This window comes from Hippocampus comes, unplaced genomic scaffold, assembly GCF_001891065.2.
Source record: "Hippocampus comes isolate QL1 unplaced genomic scaffold, H_comes_QL1_v1.1 scaffold165, whole genome shotgun sequence".
Classification (NCBI taxonomy): Eukaryota; Metazoa; Chordata; class Actinopteri; order Syngnathiformes; family Syngnathidae; genus Hippocampus; species Hippocampus comes.
Window position 1 is genome coordinate 45,771 of NW_017805262.1, and position 26,793 is coordinate 72,563.

The 26,793-nt window shown below is 44.8% G+C and overlaps 3 protein-coding genes and 1 long non-coding RNA gene across 5 annotated transcripts in view; 3 read left to right on the forward strand and 1 right to left on the reverse strand.

The window, feature by feature from the left end:
• Nucleotides 1–3,391, reverse strand: part of tgif1 (TGFB-induced factor homeobox 1) — a 9,529-nt gene extending 6,138 nt beyond the window's left edge. The window contains exon 1 of the mRNA XM_019869488.1: nt 3,098–3,391. Within this exon, the coding sequence (XP_019725047.1) occupies nt 3,098–3,113 (16 nt within the window). The 5' untranslated portion in view covers nt 3,114–3,391. The remainder of the gene's footprint in view (nt 1–3,097) is intronic.
• Nucleotides 2,221–26,793, forward strand: part of kiaa1217 (KIAA1217 ortholog) — a 100,708-nt gene continuing 76,135 nt past the window's right edge. The window contains exons 1-2 of one of the 2 annotated variants that reach the window (XM_019869478.1): nt 2,221–2,284; nt 9,811–10,096. In XM_019869478.1, the coding sequence (XP_019725037.1) occupies nt 10,024–10,096 (73 nt within the window). In that variant the 5' untranslated portion in view covers nt 2,221–2,284; nt 9,811–10,023. Of the gene's footprint in view, nt 2,285–9,810; nt 10,097–25,380; nt 26,322–26,793 lie in introns of those variants that run through there. The other variant, XM_019869471.1, reaches the window with a different exon arrangement.
• Nucleotides 6,501–8,558, forward strand: otud1 (OTU deubiquitinase 1). Its single transcript, XM_019869487.1, has one exon. It carries the CDS (start codon nt 6,775–6,777, stop codon nt 7,891–7,893), a length of 1,119 nt encoding a protein of 372 aa, XP_019725046.1. The 5' UTR covers nt 6,501–6,774; the 3' UTR covers nt 7,894–8,558.
• LOC109515597 (uncharacterized) lies at nt 19,640–20,659 on the forward strand. The gene is made up of 2 exons (XR_002168218.1): nt 19,640–20,426; nt 20,505–20,659. It is a non-coding gene; the product is annotated as an uncharacterized LOC109515597 (long non-coding RNA).

Genomic DNA, 26,793 nt, shown 5'->3' on the forward strand with positions numbered 1-26,793 from the left:
GGTGCGCCGTGGCAGTTAGTCCAAGAGGGGGGGGGGGGGGGGAAATGTGGGGAGAAAGAGGAGCAAGGCAGCAGGATGTCAGGATGAGGTGCTTGTCAACCATAAAACCAGCCCGGACACATTGGAGCCACACACCTCGCATGCTTGTGTGACTCAGGCTGACCGTGACAGGCCCCATTGTTTGACGGAACATGTGCAAAAGGAGTTTTAAAAGGGCTCACAAGTCACACAAAGCATGACGGATGTCTGAATATTCAGCGGCATGAGCAAATCCGAGCATCTCAAGGCTTCCAAATATGCCTCAGAAATCAACAAAGCTGCTTAGGGTTCAGCTCAACGAGCATTTCAGGGGCTCCCAATACGCCTCGAAAGTCAAAACCAAACTCATCGACAAAATATAGAGAGATACTTTCACTCAGTGAGAATCTCTCGGATTCCAAAATATGTCGCCAAAGTCAACAAGTCAGGCGTCACTTCAGCTCAGCGGGCGAGCGAGCATGTCAGGGGTTCAAAATGGGCCTCAGAAGTCAAACAGCTTGTCAACAAACAAATCTGGTGGCATTTGAGCTTAGCGAGCATCTCGAGGGTTCAAAATCCGCAATCAGAAGTCAACAGATCAGCGTGAGATGTCGACGGTTCAAAATGCAACATCCCTCTCCAACGTCAAAAGACAACAAACAGATCTGGCTACTGATTTCAGCTCGGCAAACGCCTGAAGGATAAACCACGACGAGTGTTCTTAGCTTCTCCCCATGATGGCAAAGTATACTCGTGATCATAACTCCCAGTCTTTTTCTAAATAGATCAATGTTTCTGTATGCGGTTCTATATTTACCGTAACTCCGTGACAAACCATTTGTAGCCCTGTTACGTCATGACGACAGTCAAACCTTTAATGAAAAACACTCATAGGCCATCAATATAAAACAAATGAAAAACAGTCAGCACGGTGGTGAATGAGCGTGCCATTTCGCGCCGCGTGATGACATATTCTTCATACGTCGCACAAATTTCTTCGTCGGTCATAACCTCGGAATGTCATTAGGGTAAATATTTGTGTCAAAAACACTTCAACCATTAGATAAACCGTCATATATCTATTTTCATTCCCTATATATACTTACTTAGACCATGACGAATCCTTAAAAAGAATGAAACACTTTGTCAGTTTAAGCCAGATGGATATGCGATTCATTGAGACTTCGCAATTCCTCTCACCTCAGTATGGCACTAATATTAGTCGTTCTTTACTGATGATAAAGAATATCACTAAGTGCCGTTGTATTGCAAGGCTCCACGTGTTACTGCGACAGTATTCAATTTGTTGCTTATAGGGTTAAATCACTGAGCATAAATGCTACTTAGCATTAGCAAGCGGGCTGAAAGGCTAAACTGCGTGGTCGTTATCGATAAAGTGGGATTCTCTTTATTTTCTTTTGTTCGACAGTAAACTACAACTGGGGGTGTCGTTAAGTAGCTGAAAGCCTTTTTTTCGGAGGATTGTTGTCAAACTGCGACAGTATTCAATTTGTTGCTTATAGGGTTAAATCACTGAGCATAAATGCTACTTAGCATTAGCAAGCGGGCTGAAAGGCTAAACTGCGTGGTCGTTATCGATAAAGTGGGATTCTCTTTATTTTCTTTTGTTCGACAGTAAACTACAACTGGGGGTGTCGTTAAGTAGCTGAAAGCCTTTTTTTCGGAGGATTGTTGTCAAAATTAATCGAACAAACTGCTGCTTGTTGTGAAGTGAGTCACGATCACCATAGAGCGCTCATATCTCAAATCTGCGCTTCTTTTCTCAAAATCTTGTAAGTTGAGTGATTTATACCTTCAGGTACTGTTGTATGCTATTGTATAAAGTAAAAAAATAATAAAATAAAATGAATAAAAACTGGAAAATGGCAGTAACCGACTTTCACCACCGCCTGCCCATTCTTGAAATGTCATAAATAAACTACGGACCACCTATATTTTACTTCAGACCTCTAAAAAAACAACATTCCATTAAAATATATCGTGAATTGGGGGGTTGTGAGATGTTTGACAGATGTGGGTCAAACGTCCGCCATCTTGGAGTTCCTTTCAAAAAAAAGCTTTTCCTGGTTTCTTGTTTTAAATGGCTCCCGGTCACGTGAGCTCACCTTAATGTGGAAGTATGACTTGGGGGAAGGGGGGGGTGAATTGAGGAGGGGGGGGGGTTATCTCCATAAATCCCCAACACGTAGACCGCCGTGGGTGCCGAACTCTAGTGGGAAAAGTGCGGAGCAGCCAACAGGATGAGGTAATTACGTGGGCCGGGGAGATGTTGGTTGTGCGAGTGGAGGAAGGAGGCGGGGGGAGGGGAGACCTGTTGCAAATCAGCGTCTCCAGACTAAACAAAAGAATCTGGGGTTGCTCGCCTTTTCTTTGTACGCTTTGGTGCTAAACTTTTCAAGCCATTCTCCCACGCTTCTCCAAACCAAATATCATCGACTGTTGACCAAAAAAAAAAATCACGTTCAAACACAATTGGACACTTTCGCCTGTGGTACGTTACGCGACTCAAAAGTTGTGTTCTTTTGTGTGCGGAGGACACGCGGTGAACAAACTTCCAACAATGAGGTCAGCCACCCAAACACGACTTCCAGTAGCTCCCGTGACACGTTTTTAACAAAGACAAACCGCTCGCGTCGAGAGTTTTACACTTTATTTAAGCGATTGGAGCAATTTGTTAAACTAACAGTAAACGTTAAAACACATTTAACAACTTTTCGACCAAACTCCGTCGGGAAAGTGGCACACTCCCGCACTTGCATTCAAACTTGACAAAAAAAGCGCAGCTAAACCCACGCGCGGACGAGGAGATTTCAACCCGAAAAACAACGGAGGAACATTCGGCGTTGTTTTCGCCTTGTTCCGGTGATGAATTCGGACGCAAATCAGCAGAGAACAAATGAGTGTATTTCGGCTGTGACGTCGAGCCAGCACATGGCACTCACAGCCTGTCATGTCTGCACCGTAGACAATAGACTCAGAGGAGGGAAACGGCAACAGAAAGCCTCCCCTTTTCCTCGTCGTTAAGCATCCTAAACTACATTTCTTCACCACATCTTACCTTTTTTCGTCTTCATTTCCCCCCCCCACTCCCGAAAGCCCACTTTGATTCTCGCGTGGAAGAAAAGAAGCAAACGTCCCCGCGGCGGTGATCTTCTGCTGCCTCAGCGTTGTATCCAAATGTTGCGAAGAATCCTAATTCATCAAGAAGACAAAAATGAGGGGAAATGTATCCCGTTTTGTTGAGGGGGGGTCTGTTAGCGCGTGCTGGTCCGTGGCGGAGGTAGGCAGGCTGTGTGTTGGGGGGTGGTGTTGGCGCTGGTGTGGGGGGGGTCACCTGCGATCTCTCTCTCTCTCTCTCTCTCTCTCTCTCTCTCTCTCTCTCTCTCTCTCTCTCTCTCTCTCTCTCTCTCCCTCCCCCTCTCTCTCTCCGCGAGGCTTTTTGCTGTAGACTGCGTTGTGTGTTTGATGGGGGGGGGGCAGGGTGACAGCTATCTTTGACAGCTGCGTGACTCAACCCACGGAGGATGCTTCCCCCTCCCCTTTTCCCACCGCCCGCTGACATCAGCTCAGCTCGCCCCTCTCCGCTCCACTGACACACAAAAACAAACAAACAAACAAACAAACAAAACGTGGAAAACCAAGCTACTGCTGTTTTTAACCCCCGTTCTGGCAACCCCCAGCCCCCGCCGTTCGTCTAATTATGGCTTTCGTTCTACGTAACTCTGAGCTTATATGTGTTTGTGTGCAGTAGTGGTTGCTGCACTAGTCAACACGTCAAAAAAAAAAAAAAACAGTGAAAGATCAATGCCCTCATTTGTATGCGCCGCACAGCCATGCGACAGCTGCTCAAAAAAAAAAAAGCTATGGGCAAGCTTTCATGAAGCAACGTGTCGCCCCCTTGTGGATGGTTGTGGGAGTGAACTCAGGAAATGAAGCGAAGTACAATTTCGGGTATCTGTCAACAAATATAAGCACGTGCCAAATTTGAGATGTTTTTTTTTTAATTTTCTCAGTCCTTTTTTTAAAATTGGAATCGATGGAAACATATTTAATCAGCAAAAGTAGAGTGTCTTCTCCTCTACTATTTAATGGTAGGTCAGTGTTCCTGTTAAGTATTTCATTATTTAATTGTAGAGTTGTTTTACTCTTTGTATTGTTCAATAAGCACCTAAAAATGCATTTGCTATTTTTTCCTCTTTCACTTGAGCAGGTGTGGGGTTTTTTTTGGGCGTGTCAACTAAAAATTTGGCCTGCAATATAAAGCAAAAAAAAAAAAAAAAAGACATCAACCAGGTGGCAGCTCGAAAAACTCATAGGTTGGGACACTTGCGGATTTCTACTCCTCACTTTGTCAAAATAGGCTTGTTACTTTTTCCCAATGTCCACGGCTGACGCGATTCAACAAAAACTGAATGAAAAGAGGTGAAGTCAGTTGCGAGATGAAGGAACATGAACTTCGGAGCATGAACGAGGAGGACACAACAGATTTGGAGAATCAGGATTTAGATCAGAGAAGTGTATGTAGTCAGCGCCAAGAATTATTTGTGGATTATCCTATTTTTTTTGGCATCATATGACGATTCGTGTTACCAACTGCGTGCAACATAAGAAGTAGGTAAGTAGCTAGGCTGATTATTGTTGTCCTGCCTCATTGGTTTTTAAACAACTATTGACTGTAATTAAGACATAATTAACTACTGCATTAGTGGTAGATGAAAACATGTTCTGATTTTGAAAGTATGGCTGTCGCTGCCCATGTTGCACTTTACCCAAAAAAACTAAATGATTATTCAAAAATCTTTAGAATTTGTCGACATTTATTTGAGAAGCTTACATTTATTGAAAAATTTACTTCAATTTTTTTTTGCTTCAGTTAGTTTTTTTGTTTCCTTACTGTGCCGTAACTTACAGAGATCCTTGTTATATCGCTCCCAGCTCCACCCCTATTTAATATCAATATTTAAGTGAAATTGCAGGCATAATAATAAAAGTTATTTATCGTTTCTTACTCCTGCCTCACCTTTTAAACTGTAGAATCACTTTGTTTTTTTACTTTGTACAATGTGGATGACCTCACCCATGTAGTATTGAAACAATGTGGTGATACAGTCCCTATATTTAGAATTAAATGGTGTCGGTACAATGTGCGCCATCGTTCAGTGTAGAACAGTTAAAACCGTCGTGTGTAATGTTAACATTTAATTGCCCCGCAAAAGCATCACTATAGTGACAGAAACACTTTTTATTAGGCCACCTCATGTGTTTATTTTATAAATCAATAACCAATGGTCTCATTCAATTGCTCAATGGCTAAAATTATTTTTCGTAGAGAGCTTAAGTGTACTTGATTTTGTGTTAACGCGCTGTATTCACTTGAAGCGTTATTACACAACCAGGCTGACGTACACATATTTGACATTGATAGCCAATTGATGGCGTTCCTTCACATAGCACCGGAAGTAAAGCTGTCAAGCGCGCAAGATATGGTGCATTTATACTTATCAAAATAAAAAAATCGTTAGAATGTCAACCATACTGGCACAGTTTGTCATTTTTATGAAGGCAAGTGATTCTCAATCTGGGAGCTACTTGAAGTTGATTTAGGATTTTTTTTTTCTTCCCTCGTCTGGATGAGCATGAAACAAGTCGGCGCTCCAGTGCATGTGGTGGTGGTGGAATTGTCCTCCTAAAATGTGAGACAATGCAACTAAATGTTTGAGTTACGACTGCATCTGTGACCAAACACATTTGCAGATTATTATTTTTTAAATTCTTGAATATTTTTTTTGTTGCTGCTGACAAACATGCCCCCCCCCGCCATATATATTGTAATGCCCTTCAATAGCGGAGAGAAGGATGCACGCAGTCCCTGATACAATTCGTCGTTATTTAATAAACAAATAAGCAGTAAACACACTCATTCAAAGGAGTTGCTGTTAGCCACAACTCACGCCCATGCGCTCTACACTCAGACTGACTATCGGAGCCAATATTCCCCCAACCTGGCTCCCCCCTTTCTATGACGTCACACCAATACAAGAAACAGATACTACAATATAAATGGGCACAAATTCAGTTGTAAATGAAATGCTCACGAAAAAAGTATATATATATATATATATATATATACACTGTACACACAGTTAAAGGCTATACTAAAACTAACTAATAAAAAAACAAAACTACAACAAGCCATTCAAAAATAAATTAAAAACAAACAAACCTCCTCTAAAAACTAACTAAAGCTAAATGAATTAAAAATAAAAGTCAGAACGAAAACTATTATCACACCGGTCTAGTTGAAAGAGTCGAATACGTACATCTGATTTTATCTAGTTCTGGACAAGTATTTGTTGTACTTCTACTTAAGTAGAGCGTGCGAGTACTTCAAGTACCTGTATCCATGAACAATTGTTTTATTTTGAAGGCGCCGCAAACGGATAGACAGCGGTCGTCACCGGGTCTGGCTTGACAAGTGTTTTACAACCGCGGAGCTCGGGTCTAAGCTCGTTGGGAGGTATCCCGTGTCGGTGAGGGTCCCGAAGTATCGAGTGGCCCCCACCCCCCTCTCTCCTCCCCTTTCGCTATCCGGAACAGAGGGGCGCCGACGTCAAAACTTTCTCTACAACTTCGCCAAGTCGATGTCGGTGACAAGCGGCGGTATTTTTAGTTGTGGCCGTCATCGCGCTGTGACTGGCTGGCTGTGGGCTTTCTATAAAGGACGCGCGACTCGACATGCAGCTTTACAACAGCGCCTTGACGCACTTCCCGAGATCGTCCCGCAAAGTCACCATCGCTTTATCCGGCGGAACCGCCACCCCGCCTGAGGAAGACTCACCTGGACCGAGCCAGCCGGATCTGACTGCTCCTTCCGCAAACATGCCTGCTTTTTCTTGCTACGAAGCCTCCCCCTCCTCGAGGCCCAGGCCTGTTTATTTCACATCCACTGCCGAGTTACTTATACGAAGAGCGGACGGAGTGGAGAGGACGGTACCGGTCCAAATCACCAGGGTGTCCAAACCTCCATCCCCTGACGACGAACTGGTCGACTTTATCGATGAGCTCAGGAACAGGACAGATGGACTTTTTCTCGAGGACCCCCCGGAGAGTCTTCTGTTTGCGAATGAGGCGAGGAGTAACAGGTTGGTGCCCGAAGAAGAGCCTTGTGGCGATTCACCAGAACCCCTCCGGAGTGATGAGGGGGCAACATCCGACTTCGAGTTGAGCGTCCTGCAGGAGCAAAGCGTCGACGACAAGGTGGCCCGCGATGACAAGGTGGCCCGCTACTTGGCCGAGGTGGAAACGCAGAATAAGTACCTCCGTGAGAGACGCAAGTTCCGTTACCACATCATCCCGGATGGTAACTGTCTCTACCGAGCTGTGTGCAAAGCCACGTACGGGGACCAGGCGGGGCACGGCGAGCTGCGGGAGCGCACGGTGCATCACATCGCCGACCACCTCGACCAGTTCAACCCGGTGATCGAGGGCGACGCCGGCGAGTTCCTCATCAACGCGGCGCAGGACGGCGCTTGGGCCGGATACCCCGAACTTCTCGCCATGAGCCAAATGCTCAACGTCAACATCCACCTGACCACAGGGGGCAGCGCCGAGAGCCCCACCGTGTCCACCATGGTGCACTTCCTGGGCGAGGAGGACCCGTCCAAGCCGGCCGTCTGGCTGAGCTGGCTGAGCAACGGACACTACGACGTGCTCATGGACACCTGCGCGGACAACCCCGAATACGAGGACTGGTGCCGACACTCCCAGATGCAGAGGAGACGGGACGAGGAGTTGGCCAAGTCCATGGCGGCGTCCTTGTCCAAAATGTACATTGAGAAAAACGGGGCGGTGTAAATGCAGAGTGACTGTTTGTTTTGTGCCTTAAGTGATATCATTTTTTTTTTAAAATATATATAAGATGTATGAGTTTTAACCAAGTGCTGTGCACATATTTGACTGTTTGCTACCATGGTGACTTGAGTGGATGTAATTTTATGCCAGTTCAGAAGTTTTTTTTTGGGGGGGGGTTGTTGTCACAAATAACTGATGATTATTTTTTGGATCATTGCGACTGTTTTCACCCTCAAATAGCTCTCGCAGAACTATTTTTTGAAAATTCCCAAATAAATCTTGAATATGTTTTGGGAAATCTTGAAAAGTGCTACTTTCCTTGAACTAATACAACAACCCCAAAAAAATGTAGATTTATTTATTTTTTTCTCCATGAATCCATCTGACTCGTAAAAAACAACAACAAAAAAAAAACTTTGGGGAATGCACAAGACCATTCCTTTGAAAGCTTTTCCAAATATGACTCAAAAGAAATCCTACCTTCCTCACGTAAATACATTGTCACAAACGTACTTCTTTTTGTTTTAATTTTTATTTTTATTTTTTTTATGAATATAACAATGCTGTTTTGTTTTTTTGTTTTTGCCGGGGGGTATGGGATCATAATATGACTTTATAAACACATATCCTGTCTTGATCATGACTACTTTTTCTAAAATGAAAATTATAAAATACAAAACAAATCCAACCATCTTGAAAAATACTTTTTCCTCGAACGGAATCAAAAAATATATATATTTTCAGTGTGGCTTTAACCCTTTTATGCACCCTGTAACCTGATCACATGATAAGCTGTCCACTGTAGTAACCGCTGTACCCGCCTTAACATAACTAAAACGCGACATATTTCTTGCTGTGCTGCTTTCGAATGCTTGGGACCGAATATTCTGTAAACTGCTTTGAATGAAGCAGGCGCACATTTTAATGGCAGAGTGCCTTTTTTTTTTTTTTTTTTTAAATTCAAGTTTGTTACAATAGCTCTATGTGAAGATGTATATCCTCGATGATGTGTTTGACTAAGATGACCTTTCAGCTGACAATGTTCAAGAAAGCTTTCTCGAATGCCCGAGTGGGTTGCGGGGTCATCGCGATCTAGTTGACAACGGTCACATCCGGTGACTTTTCTAACCTTTTTTTTATTTCTCTCTGCAATCGTTGCACAATAAAAAGTGTATTTATACGTGATACATCCGTGTTTGACTCACTGCGTGTCTCCGTAGAATTCTTGGAAGTGGTTTTTGGGGGTCAGGCGGCCTGTCATGTTTGGGAGTTTTGTGAAAAGTTCCAACAGCGTATTTTTAACTTCAATGATGTCAATACTTTGCCAACTGGGGGAATCTGCTAACTCGTGATTGGAAAAAAAAATCTCAGACACATTGTTGCCAGCTAAGCAATTTTGTTGTTACATTGAATTCAACTCCTTTTGAAACGTTGATATTTGCTGGTCATTTTATTCTCCTTCCACTAGAGGGTGCTGTTGACCCCAAATAAAAGCATCCTGAAAAACTGGTGGTCTCAAATATTTTACGTACCACCATCATGATCACGATTAAAATACAGTAGCATACTCGGTGTAAGTCTTAATAAAAAAAATCTGCGTTTATCTATATATATGAAAACACATTTAGTGAAATTTGGACATTTCAGTGGGCTGCGTAGAAATTTTTTCAAACATTTTTTTTTTGTCAAGTGGGAAGTCAATTGTTTATTCAATGACACCAATAAGGGAAACATTTTGTTTTCTATTATTGTGAAAGTACATCTACAGTCACGTGACGTGCACAAGCTAATGTAATACAATGCATGAGTTGGGGGCGGGGGATAAGTTGTAGTCTAACAATGTTATGGACGTTGTAAATAAAACAATAATGCATGTGGTTAAAAAATAAATAAAAGACTGATGTGCATTTGTGTTTGCAGCGCGTGTGGCGTCCTTCTGCGGAGCAGCGATGGTGGGGGCGGAAGTGGCCGCCTGCGAGCGAATTGGAACGCGGCCGGCCCGACGCAGCTGAGCTGGGCCGATGAAGTTCAGTTCGCGGAGTCTTTCAAAAAAAAAAAAGGGGGGGGAGGAAAAAAAAAAGGGAAAGTGGAGAGTAAGAGCAGCAAGCAGTCGGCGGTGGACAACATTTGGACATGTCGCGACATCGCGTGCAGTTCGCGGACCTTCCCGCCACGAATGACCACAGAGGCGACGGCCAATTTCACAGTAAGGGACTATTTTATTTATCCGCTAATTGACCTTGATTGTTAGAGACGTACCACTCAGTTCGGTGTTGACAGTACACTGCCTTTCACGGTGTTCCCAATCAGTGGTTGACCACATGTGGAACTGCCCATGCTACTTGGTCATCATATTTTCTTTTTAGCAATAATATTAATAATATAATATTCGGCAGTCAATCATTTAGTTGAAGCGCGCCAAATTTCCACTGAGCTAGTTGAGGTTGCTTGCACACCAGAGGATGTGTTGTTGTGATTGTACAGTATATTCAGTACATAATTAAGGCGTGTATGGAGTAACAGGGCCGCTGCTCGACTGTCAAGTCGTTCTGATGTTTCCCTCAAGAAATCATGCTCAGTTGTGATTTTAACGTCTCGATTTTGGCATTTCTGTGTGGCGTTAAAATCTTATGGCTTCCTTCCACACGGTGATCTGTCGGTGATGACTCAAAATTGACAAAAGGTGTGAATGGTTGTTGGCTCGCTACCGGTCCAGGGTGCATCCCGCCTCTCAAAGTTTAGCTGGGATAGCCTCCAGATAAGCGAAAAGTGCTTTTATGCTGTCTGCTTGGTAAAATTAATGGAACCGATCAACTATGAATTTTTTTGGTGCGCTCCTGGCTAATAGTGAAGTAATTCGCAAAGAACTATGTTGATGCCTGGACAGCTCATCATTTGAACATCTTTGTACCTGATTGAGGAGCCAAGTTTTACCTGTGTTATTACCGATGTTACAGAAAGCACATCTGTACTTCCAGAGCAATTCTTCCAAAAAAAAATGACGCTTGAATTTTACTGTCAAACTAAACAACCCCAAAAAAATGAACAGGTGTGTTCAAAACAACCACGTAAATATGCCATCACGCTAACACATAATGGGAAACACCATAGTTGGGCTCAGGGTCACCATGGAGTGATTCCGAACACACAGCCGCCGCTTCTGAACATATTTGCACCCCACCCCCTCCAAAAATGAGATGAAGCATCTTCCTCTTTCACGCATTGGGTTAAAATAGTCATCAAGTTGTTTGATACGAGCAACGTTTTGATTCAAGTTGCATTCGCCTCAGCATCATTAAATCATTGAAGTTTGGAAGCCACCTCGCCGAAAAAGCCCTCCTTCCTCTCTCGCCTTCCTTTTTTTTCGATGCGAGTCAGCAGCACCGGCGCAAGCATCCCGGCCCAACGCTCATTGGAAGTGGCAGCTGCCCTTTGCATGCTCCCGCCGTCCTCCCTCCTCAGGTGTCCTCTCACGTCGACTCCAAGTAGGATGACGCGCCTCCCGAGACCACCTCCTCGCCCTCAAAGTGTCGTTTGTGTTTTTTGTTTTTGTTTTTTGGACAAGGCACCCGTGATATTTTACCTCCGTGCTGCAGTCTAGCAGCAACAGGCGGGACATGTTGGGTTGTATCGCCATGGCGACAGGCCAAGTGTCGGGCCAGCTTAAAACGTAATGGAAAATTGCTAACGCAACCCTAGCGGAGAGCGTGATGTCATCTCCGGTGGCAGCGATTGTGTTTTTGTGTCGTGTGTGTGTGTGTGTGTGTGTGTGTGTGTGTGTGTGCGCGCGCACGAGGGCAGCTGGCTGACAGATCTCCGGCCATCGCCGGCAGCTCTTCATCACTCCCGATGACCTCAGGCGAGGTGACATTAAACTGCAATCTCATTTCCACTTTCTACTGTGCAAAAAAACAACCCCAAAAAAACCCCCAGCTTTGTTTTGTTTTGACATATGTCAGCTAAACTTTCTAACGGAACACCGTGGATAGTGTTTAGCATCTCCGTACGCTAAACTATGATTTGTCGGATTGACCTCGAACCGGGAATCTGTGGCCACCCACGGGGGATGTTCAATCTCGTTTTCTGATGCAGATTTTTCGATTTTGGCATGTAAACGTCTCTGATCCTTGGGAGTGATTGACATTGAATAGAAGCGTGGCAGAGGGAGTGACAGGCTGTCGGTCTTGAGCGTCAGTCGAGCAAAAGCGGCGCAATGTCTTTCAATAAGCCGGCTTTAAAGCCCCCCGCCCCAAAACAGCTGCTGAGTCGCCCGCCTTCATCATCTCCGAGGTATTTGAGGACGGGGCGTCAACAGCCTGCGGACAGTAAGATAGTCCTTCTCGATCGGACGGCCGAGGGACGATCGTGCTTTATCGCTCAATCTGGAGCATGAAGAGCAGAGCAGAGGCGGGGCGGCGTGGAATTTTTGTCATCAATCATTTGTCTGAACTTCACAGGAAGCCACTCCAAGAGGCGCACCCCCCCCCCCCTCCTTCCCCCTCGCCGCCGTCCCGTGTAAAGTCACGGGACTTTGCTCGCTGAGCCAAATTAAAAGACCCAAGAGCGAACGAGTATTTTCGTCTCTCAGAGCAAACCACCTGCTTGTCATTTCAGCCGTTTCAGCCCTCCGTGTTTGTGAGTCCGCCTCGTAATATTTCATTGTTCACATGCGGCGCTCTCCATCATTTCGGGGGGGGAAAAAAAAATTCACGACTGCATTTATAGGTCAGAATTCTTACTCTGAACTTTTTTTTTCCCTCTCACACATGGATACTCTCTTTTTAGAAGGTTTTGGTTGTCCAGTCAAAGGGATTTAGATTGGAGATGTTAACACACAAACAGATTTTGTTCACTTTTTCACACGGATGTCTTTTCAAAATAGCCATGACTTTTGATCAAACAAGTCGCACGTTTTACACAGAATCCAGCAAAGGCGCTGTGTTGGTGGAGGGAGACATCTAAAGAAGGTCGGGTAGCGGCCCTTGAGGATCGGATTTGGGCACTCCTCATCTCGACATTGCCGTCTCGCTTACCGCTCTGATTAGGATTTGCACCAGTTAGTAGACTCGTCAACCAGTCTGACTTTTCTACCCTGACGTTTAACATCGACTATTCGCTAATTACGCATTTTTTGGCATCAGCCACTTGCAAGTAAGATTATGTTTGTCCATACCTTGAAGTAAGAAAATGGACCCGGGAGATTTTCACCCTCCCATGCACCAATAATGACAACCTGTAACCTGATAACATGATAATCCGCCCGCTGGAGTACGACGCTGTCCCTCAAAGGGTTAAACACCTGCTTCCACGGCGGATGAAGCGCTTCTCTCTTAAGGGCTCTTAAGTTGCCCTTTTTGTGAAATGCAAAGCGTCAACAGAACGCCGTGGCCTTCTCATTCCTGAGAGCAGACTGATGCTGCTGTTTTTTTTTTCTTTTTTTCGCACTGGCACTCAGGTTAAAAAAAAAAAAAAAACAGCAATGACCTTGAGGTGATTTTGTGAACAGTTGCTCGAACGGCGTATTGTTCTGTTTGTCCGTAGAAGGTTTTGTCAGCGTTCTCGACTAGTTCATGTCTTTTTACTGAACCTTAATTCACGTCGAAGCAAAACATCTGATTGATTTTCGAGGGGTGGCAATGGTCATCGTCATTCTTCTTGGCCGTTTCCTCTCTTTGTGGCTATCAGCGTCTTCCGCGATAATCCTGCCATGTTTTTGCGGTTCAATCATTATTATACAGTACAAAATATTGGATGCGGACCATCAAACGGTCCAGTTTTTCCGTGTCAGCGTAATTACTTCGTCTGCGGTGAAGAGTTGCAGACCGCGATATTTATTTGTGATGGTCCACTTCAGTCGCTTTCGGCTAAGTCGCTCGTCGCAGTACAGTCGACGGTATTGTGTTGGACCTTCTTAAACCGCAAGAGCGATCCGTCCTTCAAGTCTGGGTGGCTCCAGGGCAGCATTGTGATGATATTGAGAGCAAGCAGATGCTTTTGTCTCTTTTAGTCATGTTTGTTGACCTCCCCCAAGCGGTGTCGGGGAAATAATGAAGCTCACCTGTTCAGCAGCAAAAAGTGACACATGGACCTTTTTGCTCACCAGAAGCCCAGGGCCAGTACCGGCCACTGCAGTCCAGTTGCCCGTGGGAGCCGCAGAGGAGTAAACAAACTCTTCTATCATGTTTACGGTCACCTCAAGACCGAGAGAATCCAAAGGCCTTTAATACGCACTGGGAGAATGTGCTAAGTGATGGATCGCAAAGAGTCCGCCTGTCTGGCCTCCGAGCATCGGTTGTGAAATACCTCAGCTGCTTTGTTGGCAATCAGAGACCACCGGGGCTGTATTTCTTTCTTGATAGGGAACTCATAACATTCAACATTATTCACCTTCGTGGTGTTTTATTTTTTATTTTGGGGGCGGGTGGGGCACCATGGGTGTTTTCTGATACAGTGGTACCTCTACTTACGGATGTCTCTTCATACGAAATTTTCAAGTTACGAAACGCCTCAAAGGCAAAATATTTCTTCTAGTTACGAAAAATACAGTACGGGCTGCTACTCGCAGCTCCGAGTTTCCTGAACGCAACGTACTTTTAGCGGCTCTGCCATTGGCTATTACCGAGCACCATCCTGGCATCCCATTGGCTAAGAGGGACCACTACCGTATGTGTGTAAATAGATAAATAGATAGATGTGTGTCTATGCAGCGTCCTCGTCATTCGCCCCTCAGGCCATGAGGTGTTCCGATAGTTTTACGTAAATGTGAATCACCCAGAAAAAGTGTTCACCAGTCGGGCGATCGCTCACTATGCTGATATTTGCCTTGGACATTTTCGAAGGGTTGTTAAAAGCAGACAAAAGCAAATGTCCTTCAATCAGTTCTTTACAAAACGTCGGGCAAAAACCACTTCTGAGAAAGAACATGAACTAAACAGGGCAAAAAACGATGGACACAGTTAAAAGTTAAATGACCATTTTTATTCTTTGTTTTTTACATTATGCACAACTCATTTGCTGTGCAACGATCTAATTGTAACATGTATTTGTTACATATTTTGATGCATTTTTATGCTTTTGGAAACATTTTTGTCTGAATTTTGGTGGGGCTTGGAACGAATTAGGGCATTTCCATGGAAAATGCGTCTCTACTTCCACATATTTTCCAGTGAAGAAATTTCCTCCAGAACCAATTAAATTCGTAAGTAGAGGCACCACTGTATATAAAATACCGTTTTTGCCTTGGCGAAAGGAACGGTTGGGAATAAGTGCCCTTAATGAATGTGTGAGGATACCCGATAACGAGGCCTATCCTTGGCATGTCGTCCAACGCCACATTGGCGACTGCCGTGCCCACCAACTGCGATTTTAATGACTTTCCAAATCAATCCAAAGATCTGGGTCGTCGCCCCCAGAGGTCGGCTGGCGACAACACAAACAAAAGAGCGCCCGCGTCTGCAGTCCCTCATTGTTTTGCCGGCCGACGCGCTGCTCGTTTTGATCCAATTATCTTGTTGCGCTTCACGTGTAATTTTTGTTGTCTCAAAAGCTTCCACATTCAAGTTATTGCCACTTTGGTCGCCAAACAAATGTGCTTTCTGAAACTATGCTACTTGTTTGTGACTCAAGAAAGGTACGAGGTGAGAGCAGTTAGTCAGTTAGCCAATCAGTCAGTTAGCTTGTTTTTTTTTTTTAGCTAGCTTGCTGGCTAGTTAGTTCATTATTTGAGTTGGTCAGACAGGTTTTAGTGATTGGGTCGTTGTATTTCTTTGTTGGACACTTAAGATAGGTCGGTTAATTACTTGAAATGTTGTGATTGCATTATAGTTAGCTTAATCAAGGGTTGTGAGTTGTTTGTGGGACAGTTAGCTAGGTAGCAAATTTACTTTATCAGCTTCCACAAAACTTTGCAGCAAGGTGGAAGTTAGACGGAAGAAAATGAAGAAGATCCTAGTCAATTCCGGATAACAAAAAAATCGACACATTTGTATTTTATTGCCATGGAGGTCACATTGAGGCAATGAACCAAAACTGCATTTTAAACCCTTTCATGCACCCTGTAACCTGATAACATGATAAGCTGTCCACTGTAGTGACCGATGTCCCTGAAAGGGTTAAGTACCAGTAAACAGAGGTTTGGGATTGTTGGAAGAAGTCTGCTCTCTACTGAGTTCCATTCTAGTGACTGGTGTCATGTGCAGTTTACATGACATAATACAGACATTTGATAACTCAGCAAATGTTCAGGTAAGGACACTCCCGGTTACTGACTGCCGTCGGACATTCATGATGAGGAAGCAGGCGGATGTCGATAAGCGCAAGGACCGCCGCAGAGTGCGTGGGAACGTGTGCGTGCACATGTTGAAAGTGCTGAGAAAGGGCCTACTTTCTCTTCCACCCGGAGAAAAACACCTTCATCACCAGCTGTGCTACATTCCAATTTGTTGACTTCTGTTTTTTTTTTTTTCTTTTTCTTTCCCTTGCTGATAAAATTGTGTCGCTGCCTCATCAGCAACATGTAAAAACGAGCAAACAAAATCTCCCTGGCAAAGTTTTGCCGGTCACATCGGGGGTAATCCACTTTGCTCCTGGGAAAGTCTGCTAATTAGCAGCATGCCGGGGGCTGATCCATCACTCATGACTGGAATCTGAAGACAAAGAGGCTTTTGAACCTGTTTTGAAAACTGTATCACTCTTAAATCAAATTCATCCATTTATGAGCACGGAAACGTACATGTTAAATACACTGCGCTCAAGCAGAAGGATGCCGTTTTTAAAAATTAAAAACGCTTAATTTGAAGTTATGATTGGATGGGAGCGGCCCGGCGGTCTCACGGTGCAGAGGTGCAGGGTTCGATTCCGGCTCCGGCCTTCCTGTGTGGAGTTTGCATGTTCTCCCCGTGCCTGCGTGGGTTTTCTGCGGGTACTCCGGTTTCCTCCCACATTCCATGAACATGCATGGCAGGTTAATGAAACACTCTGAATTGGGTGTAAATTGTGTGAGCGCGGATGGTTGTTCGTGTCTGTGTGCCCTGCGATTGGCTGGCGACCAGTTCAGGGTGTCCCCCGCCTACTGCCCGAAGACAGTTGGGAGAGGCTCCAGCACCCCCCCGACCCTTCTGAGGATAAGCGCATTAGAAATTGGATGGTGTCCCATCAGTCTCCATACATAGGAGAACTAATACATTCCATACAAACACAGGAATGGTTGGAGTGGTTCTTTAAGGAGTGATAGCCAAGCACGTTTTTGTTTGGGCAGGTTGCAATTGGGCAATAGTTGGTTGGCTGTGATGTCACGCCTTGGATTACAATTAGCTAGCACTTTCACTTGTAAGAGTGTTTTTTGCCAGTCGTGTTGTTTTGATAAGCAGAGCGAAATATTTCAACATCGGTGAAGGTCTACGAAGTTTCTTTCTTGTTGGTTTTAGTTTTTAATCCTTTTTAGGTACAACGGTCACTACAGTGGACAGCTTATCATGTTATCAGGTTGCAGGGTGCATGGGAGGGTTAAATCAAAGCTGCCCCATTTGAGGTCTCATAAATGTGTCCCCACAAATCCTCCACCTTGAAGTCGATTGAGGCTCGGTCCAGTAAGTGAGCTGAGGACAGCGTTCACATCAGAGCTCGAATGGCGCTGCGGAGTTTTAATATCGCCAGGAGCGTGGGTTGCTACTGACTGATGGAGGTCTGCGGTTGCTCTTTGATGTTCCAAATGAGAATCAGATGAGCCAGGTTAGTGCCAACGCTCGCCCCGCCGCCACCGGACATTGAAGGAGCGGGAAGAGCTCAGCGGGCCAGAGTCTCTCCTCCCTCCCTTTTGAATGCCTTATCTCGTCTCCCTTCCTCATCTTTCTCGCCACCCTCTGCTTCTCTGACTCATCCAGCCGCTTAGGCCAGCGGTTGTCAAACTTTTTGGAACCAGGTGAGAGATTCCCCCCCATGGACCTCCTCATGTTCCCTAACGCCACTAGAATGGTACTGCCACATGTATCCCTTGATGCCGGAAGATTTTCAATGATAACCTGTAACCTGATAGGCCGTCTATCGTAGTAACCGCTGTCCCTGAAAGGGTTAAAAATAAATAGATAAATAAAAAACAAATTTTGTCAGGATAAAAAGTTGTCAACTTGTGTTTTCCACAACTGAAATTGTAATAAAGTCAAAGTCATTGAAGGAAGAAAGTCATTCGAACAAGCTCATTTCAAAATGACAGCTTATTCTCGTAATATTGTGCTGTTTCTTTTGATAAACAGGCCTTTTATCCTCTTTTTTGGGGGGGGGGGTGAAAACAATTTGGTGAAAACAATAGCACTTTGGTATTTATTTTCCTACAAATTCCGACCCAAAAATACAATAATAATACAATAAAAAAAAAAAAAAAAAAAACATTTCACAATTTATAAGGGGGGGATTGGGAGAATGAAATCACTTGAACTTTGGGGTTTCCCCGGCGTAGGCGGCAAAACGTGAGCTTGCAGCTGTTCCCCGATGCCATTCGTCACAATTAGCCTTAAGTCAGCGTCGCTTGATGAGCACTGTTAATTCCTTTCATTATCATAAAAGAAAAGCCATAAAGAACTCCTTCATAGCATAATGGAGGGAAGTCAAGCGTATTTCTTTTGTCTCAGGAGCGTACATATGTCAGATCCTTAACCTAAAACCCCCACCATCTATTTGAGCCCTTTTATGGTGATTTATTCCCGAATCAGTCGCTCTTCCAGCTTTAAATTTAGTTGCAACTACACATCCCACTGTGTTTGTGGGTCGGGCTCCATCAGATGATTATCTGCTGTGTCCCCGTGCTGGCCCCGACCCACGCTGTTGGCTCAGCACATCTCGGTTGCTGACTGAAGCCTTGCATGTGCGTGTGTCCGCACTCTTGTGTGTGTGTGTGTGTGTGTGCGCGTCTGTATACACGGATTCGTGCTGGACTTCCTGTCCCTCATTGTGACACTGATCCCGGCGTTTGCTGTCACTGCAATTCACGTGTCATTCGATCCGTACTGTTGCTCATCAGCCCCTGGTTGTATCTTTGATTTTTTTTTTTTCCAGCATCCCTCAGTATTTCTCAAAACACCAATTTTGCTCATTTTCGAACAGTAAAAGGCTAATAGAAAAGCAAAACAAACAACGTTTTCGTTCATAAATCAAATCAGAAATGCTTTAAAAAATGAAAGTTAACTGAAACTATATTTTATGATTACAAAACAAAGGAAACCTGTGAGAGTAGGGAAAATGGCCGTCGTTTTTTTTTTTTTTTTTTTTTTTTTTTTGGGTGGGGGGGGCAATTAATTTTATACATTATCCTATGGGGTTGATTTTCCTTTTTTTCTGTATTACAGTACGCCCGTCAGCGGGAAGAAGGAAGGTCGAACAGACGCCCGAGAGTTGGGGTGTCTTTTCTGTGTGTCGCTTAGAAGTGACGTCATCTAGCGTCACCCAATTAAAAAGCGCCACTTGTTGATGTCACTCTTAAGCGACGATTGTGTTTGCTAGAAGCAACGTCATTTGGCGTCACCCAATTAAAAGCGCCACTTGTCGATGTCACTCTTACGCGACGATTGTGTTTGTGGCTTGCGTTTTTTTTTGTAATTGCTTCCTTGCTTTTGCTCAGTCAACTCAGCCTGAAACGTGACGCAAGTTACAGTGGTTTGCGTTTTTGTAATTGCTTCCTTGCTTTTGTCAGTCAACTCAGCCTGAAACGTGACGCAAGTTACACAATTAAAACGTATTATTCAAATAAGTGCGGGATTACCAGTGTTTTTGTTTCTTTTTTTCCCCCTGCTCAAGGGTTTACACTCAAAGGAATTCGTTTTCATGTTGTGTGTTGTCTGTGCGAAAATACCCTGGGGCTCTTTATGTCAACGTCTGAGGATTTAAAAAAAAAAGCAGGAGTGACTAATCAGGCCACATGGGGGCTCCAGAGATAGAAGAACTCTGAGGGATACCTCCTCTGGGATTCAAACACACACAGGAAAGAGCAGACCTCCACCAAGGCAGAATCAAACTTTAAATTGAGATCCATTCCAAACGTGTACACCTCTTATATTCCTCACGTCTCGAGAATGTCTACTTTTCAGGTGACATTCTTCCATTTGGTCTTACACCTTTGATTGCTGCAGCGACATCAACACCCCCAAATCATCAATTGCGAATTGAAGGTGCCCAAGAATGTCTGCTCTATTACACTGTCCCTGATTAAAATGGTAGAAAGTCTCATGCCAACCTCCCAACCAGACCAAAAATGTCACAAAAGCCAAACGACTGGGATTACCTCATCTTGCCAAGCTGTTTCCCAAAACACTTCCAGCCATTAGTGAGTGTTAAAAGAGTGAGAGTTAAAAGAAAGAAACGAATCTGCACACGCTGATCTTGGTGGCTCACCAGTTCCTTCTGCGCGAAGCATTTTCGTGACGCATTTTTTTATTACAACAGGCTAATTCAACTGAATGATTTGTATTTATTTATTTATTTCGACCAAAATCATCCGGACTTTCATCTTGAGGCAACTTAATGCTGCACCGTACAAGCGTTAGACGGTAAATAGATGCCACCGTATAGCTGTCTAACTATCAATCGGTGTCAAGGAAGTATGTCGAATTGCCATCTCAACTAAGACCAGCTTTGTATGTTTGGGGAGCAGCAAAGTCTATCCCGTGTTGTTATTGGAAGTTACGGAGTATGTTCACCGCATGTACATTTGTATTTCTGGTGCATTTTCCTTTTGTGAAATTAGGCCTCGAAACACATAGCCAAAAAAAAAAAAAAAAAACTAAACAATGGCTCCTAACCAAAACCTGTAAGTTATAACCCTCTTAGGTTTAAGACTCTCACTTCCTATTACTGAACTGAAATTTCTATTAGTAGGGAAAAAAAAAACAAAAGTGACAGCACACTAAAATGTCGCTGATAGAATATTGATTGCTTGATCGGGTGAGAAACTCTTGTTGCTGTGACGATTTGTGTCGCCTCTCTTGGTGCATAAAATCAACTGACTGATGCAGCAATTTCCCGGAACGTGGTTATTAAGACCTGTTTTATTTATTTTTACTTTTTTTTTTTTTTTTTTGCTGTCAAGTATCGCAGAGAATGATCACAACCGCAACTCTGTTTGGTTAGCTGCAGCGCAGGCACACGCACCTCCATGCTATTGTCGTGCATGTCTCTTAGCCTTGCAGGAGGCCTCCAGTCACTGATTCGGTGGCTGCTGGTGAATAATGACTCACGATATGGCAGGGGTGGGGGGGCAGTCGAAACATCAACTTTAATCCTCGGCAGGACTATGCACCTCCAGATGACCGCCTCCACACACCCAGATGATTCCTTGACACCCCACACTTGTAGAAAATACGCTTTTGAGACTAGGAATGTAGCTGTACTTTTTTTTTCGTTCTTGGAAGAGGTCCAAACTGTTACTTTGAGTCGAATAATTAGGCCCATGTACTATATATTGCAAGTTTGGCAATACACGTCATTAAAAACGATCTCATGTAGTGACACCCACGTCACTCACCAGAACAGGCCCTGCCTTACAGTCACAGATTCGACAATAGAATACGAGTATAGTACACCAAGTAAACAAAAATATCGTAAGGTTCTCGATACCCCTGGGAAGTCGGCTCCCCACACCACGAAAAACTCAAAGCAAAAAAGATACAAATGCGAAGACTTTTCGTAACTTCCGCTAGCAAACTAAGCTAAACTTATTTCCTTGCCAAAATATGTTTTAATTCAACATAATTCCTTGACACTAACTACTCGTTTGCTAATATCTTAGCCAGGGGCTTTGCTGACATCTTGGGGCATCGTAGAACATCAAATGCACAAATAGGTGAATTCCCAAATCTCAAACTGCAAATAGACGCGAGTGCAATCTAGTCACCCCGAGAATTGTTTTTTTCATCTGATTACATCAAGCAGCTGCTCTAAATTCTCCGAAAGAGTGTCGTTCGTTTGCGTTTGCTTCCAGAAATTTGCTGTATACATGAACAAAGGACTCATGTGAACCTTAGTTGACATGACTCAGTCGTCCCACTGACGTTAAAGCTTCACTTAAGAGCGTCTTGGTAACCATCTTTGAACACATATCTGATGACGTTTCTGTTTGCACTCGTAGCACGTTTTGTTGGGACAGTCCACATTGTCCGCGGGGGGTGGGGTGGGGGGGTCACTTGGAACCCGCCGCCGTAATAACTCACAGACTGAAAGGTCAGTAACAGAAATACCACACTGGCACTCTTGACAACACACAAGCCCATCACCCTAATTAAATATCACGGTTGCCCATTTCTATTAACCTTGGATGTCAGCTCGTCGTTAGGCAAGAGATTTATATTTTTTAATTATTTTAATTTTTTTCTCAATATGATGGTGGTTCTCAACGTTTCCCATCATCATATACAAGAGCATCAACACCAGCTGTTTCATCATCGCAAATCAACACAATGCAAAGAATAAACACAGAGATATATTCTTTATCCTCTGTGGGGAAACGACCATCGACACCAGTGATGCCAGTAACGTGTTAGAAACGTCAGCTCGTCGTTAGACAAGAGATTTATTTTTTTTTCTCAATATAATTATGGTTCTTAACGTTTCCCATCATCATATACAAGAGCATCAACACCAGCTGTTTCATCATCGCAAATCAACACAATGCAAAGAATAAACACAGAGATATATTCTTTATCCTCTGTGGGGAAACGACCATCGACACCAGTGATGCCAGTAACGTGTTAGAAAGTAATGCATGACCCTATGATGCACAGGTGTCAAACTCAAGACCCCGGGGGCCAGATCTGGCCCGCCACATCATTTTAGGCTATTTCATCATCGCAAATCAACACAATGTAAAGAATAAACACAGGGATATATTCTTTATCCTCTGTGGGGAAACGGCCATCGACACCAGTGATGCCAGTAACGTGTTAGAAAGTAACGCATGACCCTATAATGCACAGGTGTCAAACTCAAGGCCCCGGGGGCCAGATCTGGAAAATGGCGTTATTTAGTTTGACTGTTGTGACGGCCCTCCAAGGGAAGACGTAACCCCAAATGAGTTTGACCACCTTGCCCTCATGTATCAAAAGTAGGCAGCTCACAAAAATAAAAAAATTAAATGGAAAAAATAGCGTTATTTAGTTGGACTGTCGTGACGGCCCTCCCAGAGGGAAGACGTAACCCCAAATGAGTTTGACCACCTTACCCTCATGTATCAAAAGTAGGCAGCTCACAAAAATAAAAAAATTAAATTCAATGAAATCGTTGGCTGTGTAATTTCAAGCAAGCACCCTGGATGCCCAACGACTTAATTTGAGCAATTAACGATTTCATGCACCCTGTAACTTGATAAACTGCCCACTGTAGTGACCGCTGTCCCCGAAAGGGTTAAATTAAATACACCGTAACATGACATGCCCAAGTAATATGTCAAGACCGGGCGGGCTTTCGTATTTCATATAAAGATTGCATTTCGCGATCCGTCGCGCTTTGCAAAAAAAAAAAAAAACCACAGTCTTCGCTCAACCGCTGAAATTATAACCTTCTCCAAACGCCCTGCTATTTCAAGCCTTTGAACTGGGCTCCGCTCTCATTTGTGTATACTGTACAGTAAGTAAGAAGTGGCTTAAAGGCTGGGAGGCTTCCAGTCCACACAGAAGGCCTTTCATCTTCTCCCAACACACACAAATAGCAAGCTCACGCGTTTGAATAAAACTCATATGGAGTCGCGGTCGTCCTCGGTTTGAGGTAATCCCTGCTAGCATGTTGCTAACGCAGCAGAACCAAGCCCGCCGGCGACGCACGCGTCCCAAAATCCGACACCGAGTCCGATATCCAATCTAACGGCGCGCTCTATCCTCTTCTCCCTCGCTTCCCAAAATCCGTCAGAAACGCTGCGACTCCCATGAAAGTCCGTTTCGGAATCCCAACGTGTCATCGCCGAGGAATGTATGTAGGTCAATCTGCTTTGCCTCATCCAAAGCCAAGCGGTTACGTTGCCATCATATTATGTATTACATATCCATACAGTCAGTGACGCTTGTTTGGAGGATTTCTGTTCTCTTCCGCAAGAGTGATCCCGACATTCATTCCTATGTTATGTTTGACTGTTTGCAGCGTGGCAGTTTTACGCCGGGATGTTTCTCTGTTGATAAAATGAGCAGCGTAACAAATTGTTGCTCTTTTCAGCATGTTGCTGCAGTGGCTATCTATAATCCATTTTCTGGCGTTTCGTCGGCGAGCACGCAACACAATGGCGTCCCCGTGTAATATATCGCATGTGCGGCAGCGTATTACACACGCGGCTCGAGCAGGGGTGTCAAACATACGGCCCGCGGGCCGGAACCGGCCCCCAAGGAGGTTCGATCAGGCCCGCAGGATAATTTAAAAGTGAAAAAAATGCGTAAAAGACAAGGAATATTTTTAATAAGGTGCAATTCATGGAGTATCCGCTAGGGGGCACGCTGTTTTGATCAGAGGAGAAGACAACAGCAGTCTCAGTCTGTCGCTGAGACAGACCCAAACAGCAGACGGTATCAAGGACATGTGAATACTTGATTCTTTACACATTTAATTGCACTCTCCTGAGTTTGTAAGATGTAGGCAGGGATTAAATTTAGGTTTTATATGCACATGTGTAAATGGTTTAAAAAAATCCTTTCTTTATAAATCTTGAAGTGCGTGAACTATATTTTTAAATACCAATTACTTGTTAAAGTTTTGTGCCTTTGTACAATCAGTGCGATCAGTTGCAATGCATATATGTTTGTGCTAAAAGTAAATTTCACATTTGTCGAAGGAAATCTTAAGGTGCTTCATGAAATGTTTTGTAAAAGATCTGTTAATTAAATTTCAATATTTTCCGAATGTTCTTGTGCTTCTTTAGACCAGAACAAAGGAAAGACATATTGTTTTGGTTATTTATAGCAGAATATGGTATCATTTTAATGGTCCGGCCCACTTGACATCTACCGAGGCCGTATGTGGCCCACAATGTGAAATGAGTTTGACACCACTGGGCTAGAGGTGTCCGGATGAAATCGTTTCCTGTCATGACCCGTCTCCAGAGGTCACGAACGCCGAGCCTCGGCAAAAGGCGTTTTTTGCAATCCCGTCGGCGCCTGTTATGAAATCCTCTTTTCACATGCAAAGTTGCCCCGCGAGCGACATAATTTGGCAAACGGTCAACGCGGGGTTTGAGCGCGGGCCAAGCGTTGGCGCCGAGCAATTTGTCAAAGGAGTCGAATGTTGTTTGTCCCTCGGAGAAGCTGTGATCTTCTCTTCCTCGTGTTTCTCTCGGAGCCAACTTTTCCCCTGCTTGCCCCCCCCCCCACCCATGTTTTTCCCCTCTCATCACAGCTGATGTTTTTGGCGCAGCAAATCACAGAGACGACCCACACCCCTCGCACACACGCGCGCGCTCTCTCCTTTCGCGCTTTTTAATTCTCCACAAATTCCACCCGCCGAGCTCAGAGCCATCGCGTGAGCGCGCGCTTCCCGACTCCGCCACCTGACACGTGAGGCGGAGCGCAAAAGCGTCTCGGGGGACGAGAGGCGAAAGAGTCAAATGATGGATGGAGAGAAGCGAAGGGGAAGGGAGCGAAAGCAGCACAAGACCGAGCTCGGGGGGACCGAACCGAAGCGGCGCACTGATGACATGAATCGGCGCGCTCACATCTGGAACAGCTTCAGCAGCTGCACCTGAAGGAGGACTTTTTGCTCCTTTTTTTTCTCGTTTCGCCTCTTCAAATTGGAATCGCTCCGGAATGCTTTCCCCGCCGAGTATGCGCAACTGAAAAAGAAACCTGCGAGGTAGGAATGAGAAGTCTCAGAGGCTGAAGGAGTGAATAACTTCAGAGTGAGATTCGGCAAAGCTTCGCCCTGCTCCCTCCACAGGTTCATGCGCACGCACGCCGTTTGTTTTGTAGAATGATCCCAGGAGGCCACGCACCTTCCAGAGAGCTAATAACCCCCCACCCCCTTTACTTCCCAAAAGTCCCCTCCTTCCACCGGCCTCCCACCTCACCTGCACCAGTCACAACACGCCGGAGATCCGCGGGGAGCTCTGAGAGCCCACCGGACGCGGGCGCAGAGACCAACTGAGAGTCACCAAGGCGGGATGTCGAAAACCTCCAGGCTGGCCCGGCCTCCCTCAGCCGGCGCCGGATCCAAGCTGCCCTCCCCCAGGAAGGAATGCCCTGGCGTAACTTCTTCGGCCGGTCAGGCACGGGTACAGAGCGTCGGCGAGAAGCTGATGAGGGCGGGCACTGACGGTGGGTTAACGAGGCAAAAATCGCTCATGGACAAAGCGGCGAGCCAAAACCAGTTGGAACCAAAGGGCCCAGGTGAGGCCGGACCCACCACGGAGTCAAACCCTCCGAAGAGTAAATCCAACACGCCGAAAGCGGCGAGCCAGCACCACGGTTCTGTCCACAGTAAGTCACCACGTCAATATCTTTTCTCAACTCTGAATCTTGAACTCAGCCAAAACTTTCACAGCGGTCCCCCTTTTGTTGGCTAAATTTGGCAATGAAGGCGCTTTTTTTTTTTTTTTTGCCTTTCACAGCGGTCCTCCTTTTGTTGGCTAAATCTGGCAATTTTTTTGCATGCCTCCCTTGAACTCTGGGCAGTAGTCATCTTCTTGCCCTGAAGGAAAGGAAATTAATTTGTCAAGCGTCTGCTGGATCAACCACAAAAACCACACGCTTGTTGCTACAGGTCGTTGGAAGACGTGAACGCTTTCATGCACCCTGTAACCTGATAAGCTGTCCACTGTCGTGACCGCTGTACCTGAAAGGGTTCATGAACTCATTCACTCCCAAAGACGTTTTTAAACGTCTTTTTAGACTTGGTCCAGAATTGGCGGCTACTGAATGAGTTGAAAGCCGCACATCATTTTTTTTCTTT

Excerpts from the sequence above, each read along its gene's own strand:
- otud1 (XM_019869487.1), top strand. The coding sequence starts at position 6,775 with ATGCAGCTTTACAACAGCGCCTTGACGCACTTCCCGAGATCGTCCCGC.